General features: G+C 39.1%; 2 protein-coding genes across 21 annotated transcripts in view; one reads left to right on the forward strand and one right to left on the reverse strand.

Annotated features, from left to right (window-relative positions):
* LOC137233798 (uncharacterized) overlaps positions 1 to 24122 on the reverse strand; it is a 66127-nt gene that overhangs the window by 34525 nt on the left and 7480 nt on the right. For 7 of the 17 annotated variants that reach the window (XM_067757195.1, XM_067757197.1, XM_067757179.1 and 4 more), the window contains exons 2-4: positions 12758 to 13142; positions 9586 to 10344; positions 9337 to 9521 (exon numbers count right to left, since the gene is read on the reverse strand). In XM_067757195.1, coding sequence (XP_067613296.1) covers positions 9337 to 9521; positions 9586 to 10344; positions 12758 to 13142 — 1329 coding nt within the window. Of the gene's footprint in view, positions 1 to 9336; positions 9522 to 9585; positions 10345 to 12757; positions 13148 to 19691; positions 19868 to 20113; positions 20133 to 24122 lie in introns of those variants that run through there. The other 10 variants (XM_067757189.1, XM_067757183.1, XM_067757182.1 and 7 more) reach the window with 6 other exon arrangements.
* Toll-9 overlaps positions 6695 to 24122 on the forward strand; it is a 94337-nt gene continuing 76909 nt past the window's right edge. For 2 of the 4 annotated variants that reach the window (XM_067757167.1, XM_067757173.1), the window contains exons 1-2: positions 10604 to 14481; positions 15917 to 16008. The gene's annotated coding sequence lies outside the window, so the exon portion shown is untranslated. Of the gene's footprint in view, positions 8084 to 10603; positions 14482 to 15916; positions 16009 to 19794; positions 19892 to 24122 lie in introns of those variants that run through there. The other 2 variants (XM_067757168.1, XM_067757169.1) reach the window with 2 other exon arrangements.

The raw sequence follows: 24122 nt of genomic DNA on the forward strand, positions 1-24122 counted from the left end.
GAATCTTGTAATTGAAATTTAAGTAACTTCCCGATAAGCTACAAGCTTGAAACTTGGAATATAGTTCAGAACCCGATGACAATGCAATAATAAAAAAAAATCGCCGCTAGGTGGCGCACGGATCGAGATATTCGCAAAATTCGCATTTGTGGTCCGATTTGGCTCATATTTGGAACACATAATACATGCACGAATAGAAATCGACCTGTGAAATCGCCGCTAGGTGGCGCATGGATCGAGATATTCGCAAGATTCGCATTTGTGGTCCGATTTGGCTCATATTTGGAACACATAATACATGCAAGCATAGAAATCGACCTATGAAAAAAATCGCCGCTAGGTGGCGCATGGATCGAGATATTCGCAAAATGTGGTCCGATTTTTGTGGTCCGCATTTGTGGTCCGATTTGGCTCATATTTGGAACACATAATACATGCAAGAATAGAAATCGACCTGTGAAAAAAAATCGCCGCTAGGTGGCGCAAGGGAGATATTCGCAAAATTCGCATTTGTGGTCCGATTTGGCTCATATTTGGAACACATAATACATGCAAGAATAGAAATCGACTTGTGAAAAAAAAATCGCAGCTGGGTGGCGCATGGATCGAGATGTTCGCAAGATTCGCATTTGTTGTCCGATTTGGCTCATATTTGGAACACATAATACATGCAAGAATAGAAATCGACCTCTGAAAAAAAAATCGCCGCTAGGTGGCGCATGGATCGAGATATTCGCAAAATTCGCATTTGTGGTCCGACTTGGCTCATATTTGGAACACATAATACATGCACGAATAAAAAGCGACCTATGAAAAAAAATCGCCGCTAGGTGGCGCAAGGATCGAGATATTCACAAAAATCGTATTTGTGGTCCGACTTGGCTCATGCTTGGAACACATAATACATACAAGAATAGAAAGCGACCTATGAAAAAAAATCGCCGCTAGGTGGCGCAAGGATCCAGATATTCACAAAAATCGTATTTGTGGTCCGATTTGATTTGGTCCATATTTGGAACACATAATACATACATGAATAGAAGGCGACCTATGATGCCCGATTTGGTCCATATTTGGAACAAATATTGCATACAGTGCAGTAGAAGTGACATCAAAATATTTTGGAGTTGGAGGAGGGACAAGCATACGTGGCGCAGAGTCGAGTAAATTCTTTGGAAGGATTATGTATTGAGGACTTAGGTTGTAACAAATTGTCAGGAAAGAGTCCTTGTAATAATGAGTCACTAAATGAACTAAATAGAATGAGAAATAATAGGCAATTAAATAAAGACTAAAAACTTGAAAATAAAATAATTTAAAAAAAATTGTTTAAGTTAAACGGTTTTATTGAAAACAATACTTACATGAAATAATAATAATACGAAAAGCTAGAAAATAATTAGATAGGTCCTAGGTACTAGTCATCACACTCCTTATCAATCTAGGGCGTTGATCAGACAATTAAATAAAAGCGTTGCACGCGTCATATTTCTATTGATAGTCATAAGTAAAACCAACTGAACCTTAATCAGGTTATGCTACGCCTCACATTTTTAGAAATTTCACACGACCAACGCTTTTATTTAATTGTCTGATCAACGCCCTAGATTGATAAGGAGTGTGATGACTAGTACCTAGGACCTACCTAATTATTTTCTAGCTTTTCGTATTATTATTATTTCATGTAAGTATTATTTTCAATAAAACCGTTTAACTTAAAACTTTTTTTTTAGTTATTTTATTTAGATATATTTCCTGCTATAGGGAAAATTTGTGTACCCAATTTTATTACGATCCGTTAATTTTTCTTCGCGTTATGGCTGCCGAAACCTAGAAAATTATTCAGTCATAAAAGGGGCGGTGTCACGTCCATTTTTTAAATTTGAAGTTTTTCCTATTTATTGTTATAAATCCACTTGGGAAATGAAATACCATTGATGTAAAGCTCTTTTTCGCAAAGATATAGGTTATTTTATTCGTTCACGACCCTTTTAAAAATCTTTTATATAAAAGTGGGCGTGGTCCTTAACCGATTTCGTTAATTTTTCTTCAAAGCATTCCTTATAGTAAAGGCAATATCTGCCGAATTTTGTTACGATACGTTTAACAATTTTTGATTTATGATTAATAATATTTGTAAAATTGATTTTGTCACAACTGGGTTGTGCCACGCCTATTTAAATTTTTTTTTATCAAGAGTCTCAATATCAGCCCACACGTCAAATTTAAATATTCTAGGTGTATTATTTACTAAATAATCAGGTTTTTTGTGTTTCCAAAATGTTATATATGTAAAAAGTGGGCGTGGTTATCATCCGATTTCAATACCAATCTATTCTGAGTCCAGATAAGCGGGAGTACCAAATTTGGCGAAGATATCTCAATATTTACTCAAGTTATCGTGTTAACGGACAGACGGACGGACATGGCCCAATCAAATTTTTTTTTCTACACTGATGATTTTGATATATGGAAGTCTATATCTATCTCGATTCTTTTATACCCGTACAACCAACCGTTATCCAATCAAAGTTATAATACCCTATGTACAAGTACAGCTGGGTATAAAAAGTCATATCTTCATAAGAAGAGTTTAAAATTTCTATACAATTTTAAATCTGCTGGTTAGAGCTTTGTGAATTAACGTAACGAACGATCTGTAATAATAATAGTAATAATTATAGTTCCAACAAAACCTGAAGTTATATATCGATTAGAGAAAGGCTAGATACCTAACCACATTCTCCAATGTCTAACATTAGCGTAAGAGTCCAGAAAAACTGGCGAAACATGGCGATCTTCAACATAATGGTACATAGTTCTTCAACCGAGAAAAATTTTAATTCTTCAGTCAATCTCTAAAGTACCGAGTTGGAAACAAAAACAGACAAAATAGAGACCCGAATCAGTTCAGAAGCTACTTTCTGTCCGAGCCAACCAGACCAAAAAGAGCAACACAAAATGATGTATATTGGAACGATTTTCCGTCATCCCTTGTCAAATTTGATTTCGAGACAAACCATAGATTGGTCCAAATGAACCCTTTGGCTCCTCCACTGATTGCGCTATCAAAAATCCACAAGCCGGACACGACAATGAGGCCCATCATTAATTTTAAATCAGCACCATGTTACAAACTGTCCAAATATTTAAAAACGATATTGAAAGATACGCTGGAGCTAAGGAACGAATACGCAATAGCTAACACAACAGAACTAACAGAGAAACTTGAGGCCGTAGAACTAACAAAGAACAGCAAATTGGTATCTTTTGACATAAAAGATTTATACCCATTAATACCACTATCGGAGACTTTGGACATAGTTAGCTCAACAATAGTTCATAATACAAAAAACAAAGTGAAAAGTATGCAAATCACAAATATGCTAAGAACCACTTTACGTCAACGCTATTTTCAATTCAACAATAAAAAATATAGACAAACAAACGGTCTTGGAATGGGAAGCCCCACATCAATTATTCTTATGGAAGTGCTCAAGCAAAATCTGGAAGAAAAGTACATACAGGAGCTGAAGTCTAAATTAGGCGTGTCATTTTATGCTAGATAGGTGGATGACATAATATGCGTTTTAACTACTAATAACGAAGCAGCACGGAAATATAAAATCTACAATGGAAACCGAAAAAGACGGAGGAATCAACTATCTAGACTTCACGATAAATATTGATAAAGTTGACAAAGACATATGTGACGCGGCCTATGAAAAGGTGGCTTATGACTCAAAAAAAAAATGTTCCACTTTTTTCTGCTTTCGATAGTTTTTGAGACGCTCTTTCAAGTGGTGCAAACTAGAAAGTCCTAACTTGCTTAGAAGTGTTATGGAGATGATATTTTCATCCACTTCCATTTGACCTTCAGCTTGAAACAATGCTTGTAGTTCGTTCTCGTAATTGATACCAACACCATCGAAAGAACCATCATCATTCTCTTCGTTTTCACAGAAATATGTTTGAAAAACCTCGCTAAATTCTTCTTCGACAGACATTATTCACAAGCAACACACGTCCTACTCGTTCAGCATTGCTTTTAAATCTGAGCACTCACACGATTTTTTTCGGTCAGAAACTGGTTTGTGCTTTGCATTGGAAAAAACATGGCTCGTTATTTACACACACGAACTTATCTCATTTATGCTCTTTTTAACACGCTTTTATTAGCTTGGCCTGTATGTAACGGAATCTGTGAGCTTAATTTTCACCGGTTTCTAGAAGTTTGATTAATTTGAGACTTTGCATACGTATCAAGGACCGATGACAATGCATTAATGTGGTGGTTTGGTGACATAAGGTCAACGGCCATAAGGTCAATTGGCCTTATTATCACTTGAATGGCCATAAGTTTGATTGCAACTTTGCACACGTATCAAGGCTCGATGACAATGCATTAGTGTGATGGTGCGGTGACATAAGGTCAACGGCCATAAGGTCAATTGGCCTTATTATCACTTTGAATGGCCATAAGTTTGATTGAAACTTTGCACACGTATCAAGGCTCCATGACAATGCATTAATGTGATGGTGCGGTGACATAAGTTCAACGTCCATAAGGTCAATTGGCCTTATTACGACTTATAATGGCCACAAGTTTGATTGAAACTTTGCGCACGTATCAAGGCTCGATGACAATGTATTAATGTGATGGTGTGGTGACATAAGGTCAACGGCCATATGGTCAATTGGCCCTATTATCACGCTGAATGGCCATAAGTTTGATTGAAACTTTGCACACGTATCAAGGCTCGATGGCAATGCATTAATGTGATGGTGCGGTGACATAAGGTCAATTTGCCTTATTACCACTTTGAATGGCCATAAGTTTGATTGAAACTTTGCACACGATCAGGGCTCTATGACAATGCATTAATGTGATGGTGTGGTGACATAAGGTCAACGGCCATAAGGTCAATTGGCCTTATTACCACTTTGAATGGCCATAAGTTTGATTGAAACTTTGCACACGTATCAAGGCTCAATGACAATGCAATAATGTGATGGTGGGGTGACATAAGGTTAACGGACATAAGGTCAATTGATCTTATGACCACCCCAAATGGCCATAGATTTTAAACTTTGCACATAATGCGAAGAACGAATTCCTTTATTAATGATAGAAGGGGATGCATGGCACATCTACGAAAGAGCATACTGGAGCCCTTTTTAACACGCTTTTATTAGCTTGGCCTGTATCTATCTATGTATCTATGTATCCATGTATGTATGTAACGGAATGTGGAATGCAGAGCTCCGAACTCCGTTGCACCTTTTGAAGCATTTTAAGATAGGTACTTTTAGCTAGTGCAGGCCACCAGACCAAGGCACCATAAAGAAAAATCGGGCTCAAAATGGCTGTGTAAATCCAGTGGGTCACCTTAGGAGAGAATCCCCAGGAGGTGCCAATTGGCCTCTTGCAGGTGAACAGCTCTGCTGCTGCCTTCTTGGATCGCTCCACTATATGGTCACTCCATAATAGCTTCCTATCCAGAATGACTCCCAAATACTTGACTTGATCGGTAAACGCTAAGAACGTACCCCCAATTCTTGGCGGTGTAAGATTTGGTACTTTGTACCTCCTCGTGAAGAGGACAAGCTCGGTTTTATCCGGGTTGACTTCCAAACCTGTGGCGGGTTGTACTCCTGGAGCAGCTCCAGGATGTCAGCTGGGTCCGTTGGCGTCACTGGAACCCAGGCTCTAGCCCTTGTTCGTGAGGGGATATCACGCGCCTCCACTACCTTGAGGCGCGCGCCCGGATATACCACCCCTATCAGCGTGACGGCGGCCCTATAGAGGTTTACCGACCTGGCGTCGTCACAGGCAATTAGCTTGACATTGCCCTGGAACCACCTGCATCGGTGTAAGATGGCGGTGGACCAGGGTTGTCTTTCTTAATCTTAACGGGCACCGTAGCGAGCGCGGCCTCGATCCACTTCCACTGTTGTTTCGGGATCCTGCCATCTTCGCTGCCATCGTCTATAATGCCAATGATCTGCCGACCTGCCGATCTGCCCTTTTCGGTGCCGTGGGGTTGGATTCATCCATGGACCGCTGGCGTTTCGAGGATTCATTACTCTCGACTAAAACTTTTAAAATTACTTGAACTAAAAAATTTAAAATAAATAATAGTTTAAAAAAACTAAAAAAACACGCTTTATTAACAGAATAAAATAATTCACAGTAAAAAGCGTGGGGTGCTTGATATTGAATGTGACAATCATTCTATTGGCAACTATTTGAGAGTAAAGATATGAAATGTAGTCAAATGCACCCCACGATTTTTACTGTGAATTATTTTATTCTGTTAATAACTTAAATTTTATTATAATTTTATTTTGAGGTGATTAACTATAAATGATTGTTTGACCTTCTACTACTGTTATATAAACTCTTTTTAACTGAAATTTATTTTCTATTTTTTAGTTCGGTTAGCTATAAAAGCGTGTTTTTTTAGTTTTTTTAAACTATTATTTATTCCTTTTTTGGTTGCCTTATGGGCATGACTGTTCATAATGCAAAAGAAAAACTACTAAGAAACTGAAGAAATGCATTGTTTATCTTTAACAGCTGTTTCTCGCAATTTCTTTTTTGAGTCATAAGCCACCTTTTCATTGGCCGGGTCACATATATAGAAAGTCAACGGCTACCGACACAATAATACATAATATCTCAAATCACCCCCAACAGCATAAAAATGCAGCATTAAGGCATTTGGTACATAGACTTGAAAGAACACCTCTTACACAAGAGGCATATAAGAGAGAATTTGAGGTCATACATAACATCGCTGCAAACAACGGCTATAAAAAAGCAGTAGTAGATAAGCTCAGAAGGACGCATGGAGAACCAAAAAGAAATAATGAAAAGGAAAATAATAACACCTGGACGACTATGACATAAACTGGAAAAGCAACATATAAATTGGCAAACTTCTTTAAAAAATACAACATTAACACAGGGTTCAAAGCATGGAACAATCTAGGGCGGAAACTAAAAACTAACACTAACTCAGAGGATCCGTTTAGCAGCCACGGCGTATAAAAGCTTACCCGCGGATAGTTACATAGGACAAACAGGACGACAAATAAGAACGAGGTTCAGAGAACATATTAGATATTACAGCAAAAAAAAAAAAAAAATACGGAATCCAAACATCATACCCGAGTCTAACTTCGCCAATCACATGGTCGAGAATGAATGTTCCCCAGCAAACATCAATAAAACAGTTAGGGTTCTTCACATACAAGCAAATGGCCGACGTCTCAACGTACTCGAAAACATGGAAATCTACAAACAGAAAACATTCGACGGTAGAATAATAAACGAACAGATAAACAATTTCTGACACAATATTCGAGCCTTTAAAACTTGTTTACAAGAAACAAAGTAATCAGACAGATACAACAAACACAAAACAATTAACGCACCAAAACAACAAACCCACAAAGAAGGTCAAAGGACTAAAATTACGGACTTTTATCTGCCACAGTCAGCCACACAAATCGATCAGTAAAACACACCCTCGGTTATGTATGAGCACACAGCACATACACATAACTAAATAACACAAGCATCAATTTTGACAATACCTGTTCATGTACCTACAAACTATAAATACAGGGCAAACGACAACAAGAGATCAGAACGAAAATCGACACAACGTCGAAACCGGTTTGTGTCGAAACCAAATTTGACAAGGGTTGACGGAAAATCGTTCCAATATACATCATTTATCCACCCATCAACAAAACAAAATTAATCAGCAACACAAAAGCCACTGCGTCGTTCTAGATATAATGCGAGACGATCACGAATGATACAGAACTGAGCGTAATCCTAACTAGGAAGGTGTAGTAATAAAATCAGCGCTGTTTTAAGTAGGAGAAGTTAGTGAAGAACAGAAAATTAAATTGAAACAGGAAGTTTCTTCAGACTCCCGTTAGAGGATATTGATGACAATCGCAAGCAGGATTAAGCACCGAACATAAGTGCAACTCTGCGAGTAGACTGCAAGGTTTCCGAGAAAAATGAGCTTACTGAAAGTGCGTTGAAAAAGCCAGGTAGCTGCTTGTGAGTGGTATTCTATCATCTGTTCCCTCTTACAAAAGCGTTGTTCAAGACTGAAATGCTTACTATGTATGTCACATAAACTATAAGCCCGGGATCCATTTCAAGGCGCACACGTCGAAGTGTCCGTTTCTGTTTCATTACGATAAGTTGTTTGAAGCTGTAAACTTTAGATCCAACTAATAAAGCGCTTACTATGGTCAAGGTTGGCGCAAGGGTGCTCAAATGGCGGACAAGGCGATACATGTGTACACAGATGGTTCCAAAGTAGTGGAAGGAGTAGGGTCTGCGGTATACTGTGCTGATCCGAAAATAAATAGATCATACAGGCTTCCGGATTACTGTAGCGTTTTCCAAGCGGAAATAGTAGCCGTAACCAAAGCAGTAGAAACCCTGGAAGAAAATAGGCCAAGCTTCAATCGTGTTAACTTTTATATTGACAGTCAAGCAACAATTAAGGCAATAATCTCGCATAGCATAGCATCTAAATGCGTGTTAGAGTGTAAGCAGTGCCTGGAGAGAATCGGGACAGGGAGCAGCATTCATCTATATTTGGTCCCAGGGCATATGGAAATAGATGGGAATGAAAAAGCGGATGAACTAGCTAAAAAGGGCGCATCCCTTGAAGCTTGCTCCGTAGACGTCATAATTAGACTGGGCGAGAATAAGCGAAGGCGGGAGGTGCACATGATCCACCAAGCAGGAAGGGGTGGGTTCAAGCGCGGGGCTGTAAAGTGTCGAAAATTGTGTGTAGGTCTTACAACCTTAGATTAACAAAGTTGCTTCTATCATTAAGAAGAGAGGACTGTAGACACATATCTTCTGGCGCCACATGCCTTTAAATTTGGCTTGGTCAGTGATAGCAGAGGGTGCGGGCTGGAGGAGGAAACAATTGAGCACGTTCTGTGCTAGTGCCCTGCGCTTGCCAGGCTAAGACTCCAGCTATTAGGAGTGACACAGCTGTCAAATCTAGAAGCAGCAAGTGGTTTAAGTCTAGTATTTGCCAAGACGATGTAGTTATTTTATAACATAGGTCCTGGTTTTTGATAAGGTTTTTCAGTTTGGTCGTTAAAACAAACTTCTGGTCGTTAAAACAAACTTCTGGCAACACTACGCACTTATTCAGTCTATGTGAGATAATGAACCGGCCAGTTCAATCTAACCTAACCTAACCATGCTCAAGGTCTAAACTGCGGCGAGTCCTTGTAAGATTTGAAGAAGAGGGACAATGAAACCACCCGCCAAGTTTTACCTACCTGATTAAGTACAGTTATTTTATGCTTAAAGCTGATCTTGTCATTTGCAATTTCCTTAAATAATCCACCCATATCGATAATAACGTTATGACGATTACTACTTTTGATGCTCGCCTGTGACAGTTGCAGATAGAGGAAATCACGATTCAGATGCTGGAAATAAGCTCTTAAGTGCAGCGGTTTGCCTATGTAAAAAAGACAATTTCACAAAGAACAGTAAACCAAAGCATCAAAAATGTACGCTCTTACCTTTAATCGAGAATGTCGGACTCTCCACAATCGAACTACTACCATTCTCAATGCGCTCCGTAAAATTCTCCAATTTCCAATAGTAAGTAAACGCTTTCAGCTCACTGTCACTCAGCAAGGTGTTATTAAATTTCCTTATTTCTTCTTGCAGCTCGCTTGACGACGGATGAGCTTTTGACTTTGCATGCAAAGCTTTGAGTGATTTTAGCTGCGGTGCCTTCTTGGGCAATATGTCTTCGTCGTTTTCCGCTGAAATCATAGAGGGCTCCTCATATTCATAACTTACTTCAGCTGATGTATCTACTGCATTGCTCTCGGGTTCAACAATTGGCTGAAATAAAGGTTTTGCTGCTGATGTGGGTGTGGTTCTAGTGTAGGATTTGCGTTGTTGTGACACTGGCGCGTTGTGTTGAGGAGTGGTTGAGTAAAAGTTATTTGGCATAGGTTGCAGCGGCGCCGAAGCTGTAGCAAAGGTTATTGGCTGTGGCACATTTATGCCTTGTTGTTGTGCAATCAATTTTACTAGAGTTTTTATTTCCTGCAGTTCCTTGTAGAGTTTAGCTTCTAAATCACTAAAAGCTAATTTTAATTCGGCTGATCCACAAACACCTTTAAGCTTTTTCGTTGTGACCGCCTCTGCGCTGGCACGCACATCACCAGCCGTCACTGTGCATACAGCTTTTTGTATTTCGCTAGGACGCTTTTGGTCATCTGCATCATCGCTAGTCTCTGCTTGGTTCAACGTTTCGTTCTTGTAGTCTGCAAATAGGAAATTTACTTAATGATTTTTTTATAATGAAGATACGTCAGATTGTCATTAGATGAGCTTTACTCAGAAAACGTGTATTTTGAGTATAGATCAACGAAAGCTTTTGATCACCTGGCTAAAGGGTATTAGCGATTGACCGCAAAGAATAAACCCTCAATACACTTATAGGATTGTAAAGCTTCCAGCTGCATTTTGACCAAGGTGATAGAGGGAACTGTACCTTCACTGGGTAGTCGGCGCCCACAGCGTGAGATATGGGCAAAGAGACTGTCCTAGAGAATGCCAACCTCATGATTGCTCTTTATTTTTTTATTAAAAAACTACTCCATGGTCTTAAAATAAGTAGCCTTGCCTTAGAACATGGTTGGGTGGCTACCTCAGGCTTGGGGCTTTTCAATGTTGACTACCATTTTTGGAGGCTTTACCGATAACACATCCAAAAAAGGTCATGCATCTCGTTGCAAATCTAAACAAACACTAATTCCGGGTGTTTTACATTGTGTGGCTGATTCAAGCACCAGCACTGCCTTGTTGCAGGAAGAACCCAGCGGGTTGGGGGGTCAGAATATACCCGCGGTAGGTATGCCTGTCGTAAGAGGCGACTAAAATACCAGATTCAAGGGGCTGAGTAGCGCAACCCTTCAGGTTGCCAGCGCAATATATAGCTTCTCCAAACCCAATTGTGAACCTCACCTATCCGCGGCGAATCCTGTTTCACTAACAGACGAGGCTCTGACGACCCCAACCTCCTCATGGAACTTAGTGGTGGGGAGGGAGGGATGGCCTGAAGGTTTAACGCGGCCCTATAAATCGTTCCCGAGATGGTCGGGCTAGCACCTTAATGGTGCTGTGTTACCGGATCTGTATCCGGCAAAGGACCATCACATCGATAACACTCCCCAAAGCCTTCGGGGAGCAATCTTATCGCTACAACAACAACAACAGTTGCAGGAAGCAGTCGATTGTCAGATAATTAACATTAACAGTGATAGTTTTGTGGACAATAGATAAAACTCTTAGCGGGCTTGGCATGACTACTGAGGGTCCTTATCGCCTACCAAACAGGGCAAACAAGCTCATGTTAAATACAGACGTTTTGCTCCAGCTACAATTCGGAATACAATTTCGCCCAAAGACAAGAATGGTCTAAAAGAAGGACTAGCTTAAAAGGTCTAATTTGGTCGTATCCATAGTAAGCCTTATATCGCAATGTAATACAGTAGAGAAATGGAGTTTTATTGGACTAACTAAAGGCACCACTCTAAACGTGTCCAGTGACAGCCGTGGCGGTTGTTATAGTGGCAATAAAAACGCTCCCAGAAGATTTTGGAAGTGCTACTGATGTTGATAGTACTTTTCTCGAAATACATCCAGTGCCGCTCCATAAGCTAGCACCTAAGGGTACTTCATATGTCAACTATCTCGGGATTGATTAAAGGTCATCCTACCCGCTCGCGTACCTGCGGTTGACAATTGAAGCTATGTATATTGCGATTTACAATCCGCAGTTGTTTTTTGGTTTTGTAGCGATAAGGACACTCCCCGAAGGCCTTGGGGAGTGCTATGGAGTTGATGGTCCTTTGCCGTATGCAGATCCGGTGCGTTCCGGTACCAAGCCCGACTATCTCGGGAACGATTTGTTATGACCACATGCGACCTTCTAGGCCATCCCGCCCCCTAGATCCATGAGGAGTTCGGGGTCGCCAGGGCCTCGGCTGTTAATGAAACAGTATTCGCCACAGATAGGTGAGGTTGACAATTGGGTTTGGAGAAACTATATATTGCGCTGGCAACCTTGAATCTGGTATTTTAGTCGCCTCTTACGACAGGCATACCTACCGCGGGTATATTCTTAACCCGCTGGGGGATACAATCCGCAGTCTTAGGCGTCTTCGATGTGGAATGAACGTGATCGGGTGGATATTATTCCTGAGATTTGGGACTTACATCAGACTGTTGTGATAATAAATTTTAATTTTAAAATGTCTCATAGCAAAGCATGCCAATCATCCTGTTTTGCAACAACCTACATCAGTTGAGCCTTTTGCTGCTTAGTTAAAGTGTCGATAGTGATACTTTCTGGGCCGCAGGGCCTTCGCCCATTCCCATAATACGAGCTAGCCGAAGCTGTTGGGATTTAGTTTTGCCTTAGAGCTCTTCATTCGAGTACTCCAAGGGTCATCTCATCCGATTACGACAACGTCCATAATTCGGATACATACATCAGCGCAGGTATGAATGGCATGGCATTTACAGAGGAAAAATTAAAATTGGAAATAAGATATTCCGGATCCGCTGGTCCAATATACGCTGTTAAAGGATCCGCATCCAGCCAAAATGGTTTAGATCGTAAAGCGCCAATCAAAAAATGGAAGGTTAAATACATTTCTTATAAATTTTTACCTACTCCTTGATTTGGTAGTGTCGTTGTTGTAAATTCTTGGTCTGCTGCTTTCGTCGCACCTAAAAGCTGTTGAGCGATGGCAGTTGTAGGTGCCGATAAGGGAAAGGTGGATAATGGTGGATTATATTTTTGTTGATATTGTTGTATTTTAAGTTGTTGTTGTTGTTGCAATTGTTGATTATACCAATTTGCCTGTTGTTGTGCATATAACGCATCTTGTAGTTGTTGTTGTCGTTCTTCTGTGTTTATTGACGCGCCGTCTGCGGTTACTATGTCCACAATGCAAATGTTTGCCATAAATAATAGCCATTTTAGTAATAATAATAAACGTTTAATTTTTATAACACCTTTCATTATGGCAGAATTTCGTTGCAAACGTAAACACTACACTGGTTAACAAATAGCACTGTTTTATTTGAAAGCTCTCGTATGCAGGCATTTTTAGGTAATTTAAGCTTGCTAAACTCGGTGGTGTAAACCGTTTCGCCGAATTTTCTTATGATCCCATACAATTTTGTCTTATCTTACACGGAGATTAAGTTAAGGTTAAGGTTAAGAGGGCGTTAGGTTAGGTTATGTGGTAGCTGCCTTGATAAGTATAGCTCAATTGGACAACACGAAGGTCCGTTGTGATACCACATACACCAAAAATAACGGTGACTTAGATCTAGCTACTTAGAGAATCGTTGGGTAGCAACGATAAAGCTCCGAATTATACCAATCTCAACTTTGGATGAATCCTCGGGAGATCCAAGGTGCCCTGTTCTCATATTCGCGACCGAAGTACTTTCGCCTAGTTCTGGCAAAAGCTGGGCAATAAAGCTTAAAGTGATTTGGTGATTCCACCTCATCATCCTCCATAGAGCTGCAGCAGGATGGAGTTTCCAGTATATTGAGACATACCTCATGGATACCCATGGGACAGTGGCCCGTCAAAACCCCAATGACCATTGATAGGTGAGCCTTAGTGAACCCAATTATTTCAGCAGACCTCCTGCCATCCACTTTCGGCCAAAAAGATCTTGCTACCCTGCAACACGTGGCGTTCGCCCAACGTTTGCAGGTGGCCAGCGGAATCCCGAAATCCCTACAGCTATCTTCATCCGGTTCAGTTGTACCGATGCGGGCTAAGAGATTCGCTTGACAGTTACCCGGGATATCACTATAGCCCGGAACCCAGATAATCTTAATTGTAAAATAATTCGATGCAATCGCAAGCGAGGTCAGGCACTCCCAGACCACCCTCGATCGCACTGTAGTTGAGCTCAATGCCTTGATAGCCGCTTGTCTATCAGAGCAGATGTTAAATTCCCTAACCGTAGTAGCACTGGATAACATTTCATCCACCGCATCCTTAATCGGAGCAACTTCCGCTTGGAATACACTGCAGTGATCAGCCAACTTAAACTTGCGGCTTACATTTAGCTCTTGACAGAAGACTAGCATTGGAAAATTTATCTAAACATTTGAACTAATGGTGTTTTATTTTTCAGCACGACACGAATTTCGATAGGATACGATGTCATCAATATTTCTCCCACTCGATATACCGATGTATCCTACTTCATGGTTTTAATACACTATTTTTAGAGATGAAGTATCCTAATCGTAGATCACATTAAGTTGGAGAATGAGCACGTTGACGAAGTCTGTCGACAAACATCCAATATTTGCAGTGCATATGAACCGGAGTCTCATAATTAAACAAGAGTCCAATGCAAAGGTGAGCATGACTTGATTTTAAACACTAAGGTTAGGTTAGGTTAAGAGAGCGTGCATGGGTGATACACACACTTCCACTCGGAGACACTTTTGTCCATTGTGAGTGCCGTCAGTAAGTACAGGGTGGCGGCAAATTCGTTTAGCCCCATTACCTCCTAGCGGTCCTCAACGAACCACTTGCTTTCCCTGATGAACCCAAGAAGAAGCGAGACGTCCACCTGCCCAACCGCTGCCAGGCCGTCAAAGAAGCGTGAGCCCAGAAATCTGAGCCTTCTTCTTTGAAGCGCCAGGCATCGACAGAGAAAGTGGTAGATCGACTCCCCTTTCTCCTCATTCTGACAGCTTCTGCAGAGGGAGCTTGTTGGTATTCGCCACCGTCGGAGCATTAGTGTGATAGCACAATGACCTATGATGACACCCGTAAGTATCCTCACCGAAGATTTGTTCAGTATGAGAAAGAAGCTGGTGCCCTTCCTATTTAAGCATGGCCATAAGGACCTTGAGACTTCGCAGTCAACCCTATTGGTCCATAACAAGTTCGTTGCCCTGTTCTCATATTCGTCGATTCTCCCTAGGAGACAACTCAGAGGCGGTGGGACGGAGTTGTCCACCTCACTTATGTCTAAGTCGGAACCTTTCCTAGCCATCTCATCCGCGAGTTCATTCCCTTCAATGCCGCTGTGCCCAGGGATCTAGCAAAGGGAGACATTGAGATGACTTATAGAAGCCAGAGAGGCTCTACACCTCCGCACGATGTCCGATTTTATCATGTTGGACTCTAATGCCCTTAAGGCGGCTTGGCTGCCAACAAAGATTGTTACGTCGGTGTTGGAGACCGCGCTATCTTGGAGCAGCTTTGCAGCTCTGTCTATGGCATAGACCTCGGTTTGGAATACACTGCATGCATCAGGAAGTCGGAATGATTGGCTTAGCTGTAGATGTGTCGAGTACATCCCTTTTCCATTTTCGAGCCGTCGGTGTATATTGTTATGCCCCTGCCGTTGTCTAGGCCTACTCCCTTCAAGGATATCGTATGTTCTGAACCTGGAAGTCCAAAACCTCTGTGATGTGGTCTGTTTGTTTAAACACTAAAGTATTTGCAGTCTTTATGATGCCAAGCTACATTACGTGAAAAGTACTTTCACGTAGGCTGCAAACACTTTCTGGCATCTGGCAATCTGTTGTTGCTCTCAGTTTAAGGACGTCAAAGCCTTTCTTAGAAATTGGATGCTTTACCATTTAACTGTGAAGCGCCAGTTCACATTCTCTGCGAATGCCTCGATCTGACAATGCAGAGATCACCCATCTAGGTGGCGTGACTCTTAACCCCTTCTGACATGGATATTGCATTTTATCTCTATTTAAATCTCTATTTAATTCTCCTTTTATATGTATTCCTTGATTTGTTATCATTACATGTTTTTTTTTTTTTTCAGTTTTATAGGCGGCTTATCCGTATTCGCCTGCTTAACCACGATTTATCACCTCTAATCACTGAATATACTACCACTGACTTGAAAAGTAATCGGTAAGTACAGTTAATCAATCAACTTTTACGATAAGTTTATTAGCCTAAAAATGTTTAATGCATATTTCACGTAATAGCTGAAATTGTTGTACTATAGTACATATAAGTATGGACATTAGGGTGGGTCGATTTGTATGAACGAAAGTTAACCGATATCGCGCCATCGATTTTTCGATAGGATTTGGGCTCAGGAAAAAAAAAGTTCCACTACGCATACCCAAAAAAAAAAAGAATTTTCGATGCTGCGAAATTTAATTTTTTTTTCGACTTTAATTTTTAAGGTTTTTTTCATGACCTACTAAAAAATTGTCATATGTAACCCTGTCCGACCCAAAAAAAAAAATTACAATCACTTGAAAACTTTTTTAGTAGGTCATGAAAAATACTTAAAAATAAAAGTCGAAAAAAAGTAAAAAAAAAAATGAAATTTCGCAGCCTCGAAAATTATTCTTTTATATGTATGCGTAGTAGAACTTTTTTCCTGAGCCCAAATCCTATCGAAAAATTGATTGGCGCGATATCAGTTAATAAATCGACCCACCCTAATGGACATACGTATGCACATTAGGGCGGGTCAATTGGTGTGGATCGATTCTTCTTGACACTGTTAGCATATTCAATATCTTAAAAAAAATTTAAGTAAAATAATCTGCTAGAGCTTTTTATAGAAGCAGTTTTTCCTTCGGAACGAAGTAATCGTGTGATTTGTCTATATCTGTGGAACCATTTACGTTAGGTTAGGTTGAACTGGCCGGTCCATGAGGACCTCACATAGACTGAATGAGCCCGTAGTGTTACCAGAATTTTGTTTTAACGACCAAACTGAAAACCCCTATCAAAAACCAGGACCTATGTTATAAAATAACTCCGTCCTCTTGGCAAATAATAGAAGCTTCCTAGGGCTTAAGCCACTTGCTGCTTCTAGATCTGACAGCTGTATCAGTCCTAATAAGTGGAGTCTTTGCCTGGCAAGCGCAGGGCACGAGTACAGAACGTGCTCGATCGTTTCCTCCTCCAGCCCGCACTTCCCACATCTGCTATCACTGACCAAGCCTAATTTAAAGGCGTGTGTCGCCAGAAGGCAGTGTCCAGTCAGAATACCCGTCATGAGTCTACAGTCCTCTCTTTTTAATGATGGAAGCAACTTTGTTAGTCTAAGGCTGTAAGACCTACACATAATCTTCGACACTTTACAGCCCCGCGCTTGAACCCACGGCTTTCCTGCTTGGTCGATCATGTGCACCTCTCGCCTTCGCTTAATCTCGCCCAGTCTAATTGGGACGTCTGCGGAGCAAGCTTCAAGGGATGCGCCCTTTTTAGCTAGTTCATCCGCTAGTTCCTCCACTTTTTCATTCCCATCTATTCCCATATGCCCTGGGATCCAATATAGATGTATGTTTTTCCCTGTCCCGATTCTCTCCAGAGACCATTTGTTTGCCTCCAAGTTATTTTTACAAGTCTTAGTTAAACTCCCCATTAAAACCATGCGATCGAATCCTAAACTGAGCGAACCGTATTTCTTTATGTGGTATATGAACGGTCGACAGTATTATTAGCATTATATTACTAGGCCTCGAAGCACTGCGACCTTTGGTAAGATCTATTATGCAGGCTTTTAATGTATTTATGTCTATTCAGGCTTTTTACTCCATACCACAAAGGGATTAAGAATCACGCCAGCTAGATTGCCAGGCCATAGCGGCGCATTCTCAAAGAGTGTGAGCGTTTCATACTGACTCATATATATTCAACTTACTTAGGTGATATCGTAGACTAAAGCCTCGCGTATAGTGAGAGTTAGTAGCTGCCCTCTGCTTATTGTGGCTAATACTTTCGTTGCTGGTCTGTCTTTGACCTTGGCATTCAATTCAGAGTTCTTTGAACTGCTTTATTTCCCCATTACTTGTGGTTCGCTAGTGTGTGCATTTGTGAGTCCACAGAAGGGCTCGGCCCCATAGAATACTGCTATAGCACCCTTCTTGGCTAAGTAGTTTGACTGTTCATTACCTTCATGTCCCTGATGGATGGTAACTTATCCTAACAAAACCTTGGTTTTGGCTCCTAAATCATTTAGGACTCCAATGCATTCATCCAATAGCTTTATAGTGATTGTGTAGGACTGCAATGCATGCAAGGCTACATGGCTATCTGAATTAATGAGGATACTTCAAGAGGATAGTAGATATTTTCAACCTCAAGCTTCTATTGCATGGATTTCTGCCTGAAAAATGTTGGGGTAGCAATCCATTTGTATAGATTTTTTGAAGTTGGGCCCATAGATACCAGCTCCCGTTTTTACGTCAACAAACTTCGATCCATCCGTGAACCATACCCTCTGAATCAGGGTCAGTATATGGATTATCTGTTTACCAAAGAGTTCTGTCCACAATGGACATCTCAAAGTTACGTAGTTTCAATATGGGATTTCCTATGAAGTTTTCAATAACCTTCATATGTCGTGTGATGTTTGCGCCCTTTAACTCAGCAATATTTTGAAGTCTTATTGCAGTATGTGATAGTCTCATACCATACTTCCTCAAGAAGTGTCCTGGAAAGCAAAGAAGCATTGTTCAGGACGAACCATACATCTATACTGGGTTCGCGGCCATAAAGGGATAGAAGGTAACGAAAAGCCCGCTTAGTTGGCAAAGAAGGCTGCAGCACTCGTTGAAACGACGATAGCCGTCGCAATCCGTTTGGGAGAAATCAAGTTAAACAGCAGTTGCAAATTATCCATTGAGAAGGAAAGACGTGGACAGAAGCGCGGGGCTGCGTAGGTTCTAAGACCCAAGACGTAAGACTGACAAAGTTTCTTATATCTCTAGCATCTAGCATGTATTGCGGCTTTCTCTGTTAAAATAAGAAAGGGAGGTATTCCAAATAATTGCATCAGTAGAGGACGCTCTCATTGCAGTCGTTATGCCAATACAAACTAGTAGATGTAGTTCGTTTAATTTCGTTATTGCCGTTATTTGTGTTTGTTTTTGGTCACCAAACTAAAGAAGCATAGGTGACTATTGGCTTCACAACAGTGTTAAATCTTCAGTAAACCATTTTGGGAGATAGCCCCATGTTTTGCCATAGAGTCGAGTGTAAGCAAAGAAAGCTCTTGCTTTGTTCAAGATAGCATCTAAATTAGCAATCCGCGTGAGATTTCAGTGTAACCACTAAGTATTTTGCTTCTCTTGAAAATCCGATTTTGATGCCACCTAGGATAGTTTTCTTCTCTGTCTTAAGGGCATTAGAAATATGGAGCTAGTGCCATCCTTTTCCATGCGTAACGGATTGACGGATTTCGATCAAGTTTTGAAGTGGATACAATTGTGTCGTATACTCTTTAACCATTTTCGGACTACTTCTGGACTGTTCCGTGGACATTTCGGGATGACTTCAGGAACACGTCGCGAATATTCTATGCATATATTTCGATGTCAATTTGAGTCACTTTTAGGATTACGTCTGGTTTTTTTGAGGACCAAGCCATACTATTTCGGGACCAATTCGGAACAATTTCAGAGTCACTTCGGGACTATTTTATGATAATTACGAAACTATGTCGAAACATTTTAGGACTGTTATAGGATCGTTTCGGTATTATTTCGGAATCATTTCGAGACTATTTCGGGAACAATTGCAGGATCACTTCATTATTAGGAATATTTTAGGTATCATTTCGTTTTTACTGTTCTTTTTTTTTCTTTGGCCGCACTTTTACGTATATGTTTTTAAGTTTAACTTTTATTCACTCTTAACATAAATCACGTTTTTACTCCCGACCATATGTAGGTAATTAGAAACTTGACTTTTTTAAACCCGAAATTGGCAAACTACTTTATATGACAATCTACGACCAACGATTAGGTTCAACCAACAGCGCCACATGGTAAGACCGAATGATATTTTTTATTGTTGTTGCTGTATTACATAGATGTTAAGTAATGATTAGATAATGCTAATGATTGCTAATTAACCTTCATTTGCGAAATTCTCTAATTCATTAAACAATTAGAAATAGTCAACTAATTCCCATTAGGTAATTGAAATTTTTATTCTAATGGTAAATCTAATTGCAATTAGTTGCCATTAGCAAAAAAAATTGGTTTACCTTTACAATTAGAAATGTAATTGACTTCTGCTAATGCAATTAGATATTCAATTAGCTCGAATTAGAATCAATTATTTTCAAAAACAAAAATAAAGAAAATATTCATAATATGAATTTCACACACATATTTATTACTTATGTACATATATTACATACATGCAAACATATTTAACGTACGTACTAACTGTTTAATAACTGCAACACTGTGTTGTGTGAAATGTAAATAAATAAACGTGCTTTGCAATTTGTTTCAAGTGTTTGCATTGTTTACATAGTGTACAAGCATGATTCAATTACTAGAGGTTTGTTCTTCACTGATGACAGATCTTTGACACTCCCACATTGAAAAATCTGGACGGGTTGCTTTTACGAAGTAAGGAGAACGGGGATTAATTCAATTCCCTTCAGTGAAAATTGTAGTAGAAAAGTATCTTTGGTAGTATATTAGTAGTGATAATAAATTTGTAAATGCCAAAAGTTTTTGGGGAAATAATTCATTTTCTACTGAATATTTCGTGAATTGATAAAGTTATGTTGGTTTGGTCATTCTTTCAGAAATTGTTTGAAGAATGCCGTACGTTAGAATTTTATTCAAAAATGCAAAATTTCTTTCCAAAACTACATGAGCATAAGTTCAATGCATTTTGTCATAAGAGGGAGTTAATGAAAATCATTCTGAAATGAAGCGTTCTTCAATCTAACTCTAATATAGGGCGGTTTTTGTGACAAATCCTGAATTCGGAAATTTTTGAAAAATATTTTGAGATAACATGTGTTTGAACAGGCAGCCGACATGGGGTGATACGCTACTCAGCAGCCGCAATGAACTGACAAAAACAAAAATAAAAGAAAATGGCTTATTCTTAGAACTTTATATTCCTAGCTTGACTTTGACAGAAGAGCTAAGCTTTTGTGCGGTCCTGCTAAACAGAAAGTATTCACCTTTTTATTCCGAAATTTGGGAAAGCTCTTTTCCGTTAAATATTCATGGAGGCGTTCCGGATAAACCGTTAATTTAGAATATTCGGAATAAGTTCATTTGATACTACCTCACGAGGTCCGAATATGCATAATATTCCGAATATAAACCGATTCTCCAAATTCTTAAAAGGAGACGAATGTTCCGAACATACGGAATCAATAGAACAGAAGGTCGACTTTTAATACGCGCCCAAAAATATCGAGAGAAGTGTCAAAAGGCGCGTATTGACCTCGATAACAATAATTCGAAGGCGGAAATAAAAATTTTAGCTCTTTCAAAAGATACTGACGAAAAACCGAAAAATGACCCCGGGTTGCGTTGACGGCCTTCAGCCAGGCTTATAAAAAATTAAGCTGGCCGGTCCACCAATGAGGTGGGATCAAAATTAAATGCATGCAAAATCCCTTTGTACACAAAATCTTTTTCAGTGCACAAACACATTACAACAACCACATGAAAATTGCCAACTTCAACTGCAAATATCTCCGGACAGAGATACAAGTTTTCTTTTTCGCCTTAGGATTATTGTTGTCGAGGTAACCTCTCACGATATTTTTGGACGCGTATTAGCAGTAGACTCCTGTTGTAGACTTTTACCTGAATAAGTTAACATGCCCAATGAGTACATTTCGTTATGGCATCTCCATTATTTACTAATGACATTTTTACGTGTATTGATTTAATAGAGGTTTTGACGTTGAACGATGAATTTTGAATTGGTTTAGGTTTCGTATGTTCATAGGTTTACGAAAGTGTACGATTCCTTGGTGTCCGTACTTTTCATAAAACCTATGTTCAGCAACACTTATAGATCATGGCATAGTTAATAAATTCATCATAAAATTAAAATAAATGTTCTAAGGAATTATGCAGTTAAGTACTTATCGGGTATTTGTAAACTGATTGCTTCCTATTTTATACTACTAATATTTTTCGAAAATTCGCAAAGAAACAACACAGTTAACGGATGTCAATTCGATTTGGGAGCAAAATGGCTGCAATTGTCAAAAAATGTGTCTGTCGAGCAAACCTCTTGTGATTGAATCATGGTGTACAAGTACAAGTGTTTTGACTTCTTTCTGACACTCACACGCTTAAGTGAGCATAACGGGAAAATCTGGGTTGCCATTGTTGTTTCGGTTGAAAACGGTCAATTAGGGTTCTGTGCAGAGACCTAAAAGATTGAAACAGGGTTGCTCCTGTTCCACAGCATTTTAATTTTATATCATGGCGAAAGGTGTTCAGTTCAGAGTTATTGAATTTCATTAAAAGTTCAATTTATTACGGAGGGTTACTCCTTTAAGTGTAAAAAGCAGAGAAAACGTAGGGTTTTTCAAATTATTGTGAAGAACTTTTTAATTTGAATTTCTGTACCCAAGTTCACTATATTTGTGTGACATAGTGATGGACGATATGGCGATTTTGAGCTATCAGTGAAAATAGATATGGCTATTTTTGAATATCGGCTATTTTTTATAGCTATAGCGATCGCTTTATTTCAACAAGCGATTCCATACAGAAGAGCGATTTTGAGCTATCAGTGAATATAGGTATGGCTATTTTTTACAGCTATGGCTATTTTTTACAGCTATGGCGATCGCTTTAATTTATCTTTAATAAGCGAATCTGAAATTATTTGTATACTTGTATATAAGAAATGAATGTTTAAGTCTTTTTACCAGAGTAGATTGAATGTTATACATTAATTTATACTAAATTAAATTTTATTAGAATATATGAACCAAAATTGGAATAAAAAGAAAAAAGTATGTACCTTTAATTGTAAACTAATGTAATGTGAAATTCTAATTTTCTGAGATGTTATGATATATATTATTAACTGGCTGACGACAATATGTTCAGACTCGTATTACACTCAATGAGATGAAACTAGCTGAAATAAATGTATATGCATCTTTGTTTTATACATTTTGTTAATTGAAAATGCTTTGATTTTTAAATGTAAGATGAATCAGCCCGAAATAAATCTGTATATATAACACCATAAAAACATGATTTATTTACTATATTATACTACACCGATGTATTTAGAAATACTCCGTATGAATTTATTCTGAAAGTTGTATTTGGCTGCATAAATTTGTACAGTAAAGTGAATAAATTTTTAATGAAAAATACAGAGGAAAAATATAGCAAATTCTTCAAACTATTACAAAAATATTCTTTAGCAGAAAATTAGCCACCCACTGCAGTGCCCTAGAAATTAGCCGGAGAATTCAACCATATATAAACCATATGACAAATCTTGAATTGCATTCTCCCAAAAACCTTAAATTTTGAGTTAATCTGTTTACAATAAGACGAGTGATATATATTTCTTTTATACATTTCATGAAATTAAAGTTTTAAAATTAACTTATATTGCTTGTTTAATATTTTGAGAAATATTAATTATTTTATTATAAATACTTAAATATAAAATCAAAATATAACGAATTTTATATTTTATGATTGGCGTTTAAAAAGATAAGCATTTTAGCCTTTTCATAATCTAAGCGCATTCTTCTCTCGCTTAAAATAAGGCCGGCTTGAGAAAAAAGTCTTTCACAGGGAACCGATGTTCCTAAACGCCCCAACTTTTCGCGAGCTATAGGAGATAGATTGGGATACTTGTAATTGTTTTTTCTGCCACCATAAAAAAGGATCAGCTTTGCAATTACAGTTTCTTCTATATACCTCTGCACTTCGATAATTGCTCTTGAATGAGTTGTGCCTTGCGGTCTCTTTGATCTTTGCGTTGATTATTTTTGAGTTCGATCTTTCGCTTGTTTGTAAAAATTACCCAAACCACGTGGCTGCTTTTCTAGCCGAATTCACAATGTCGTCGTTCTAGTTGTTTGCTTTGTTCCGTTCGCTGTTTCGGAAAGTAAAGCACACAGATGAGCAATGATGAACGATATCTCACTATCGATGATTGCATCGCTGCTATTAGTATTAGAATTCCATGCTGAAGGAAAATCGCCAATCGCTATAATCGCTATAATCGCTATTGGCGATATTCTGCCA

The sequence above is a fragment of the Eurosta solidaginis genome, chromosome 5 (assembly GCF_040869045.1).
Source record: "Eurosta solidaginis isolate ZX-2024a chromosome 5, ASM4086904v1, whole genome shotgun sequence".
In the NCBI taxonomy this organism is placed as follows: Eukaryota; Metazoa; Arthropoda; class Insecta; order Diptera; family Tephritidae; genus Eurosta; species Eurosta solidaginis.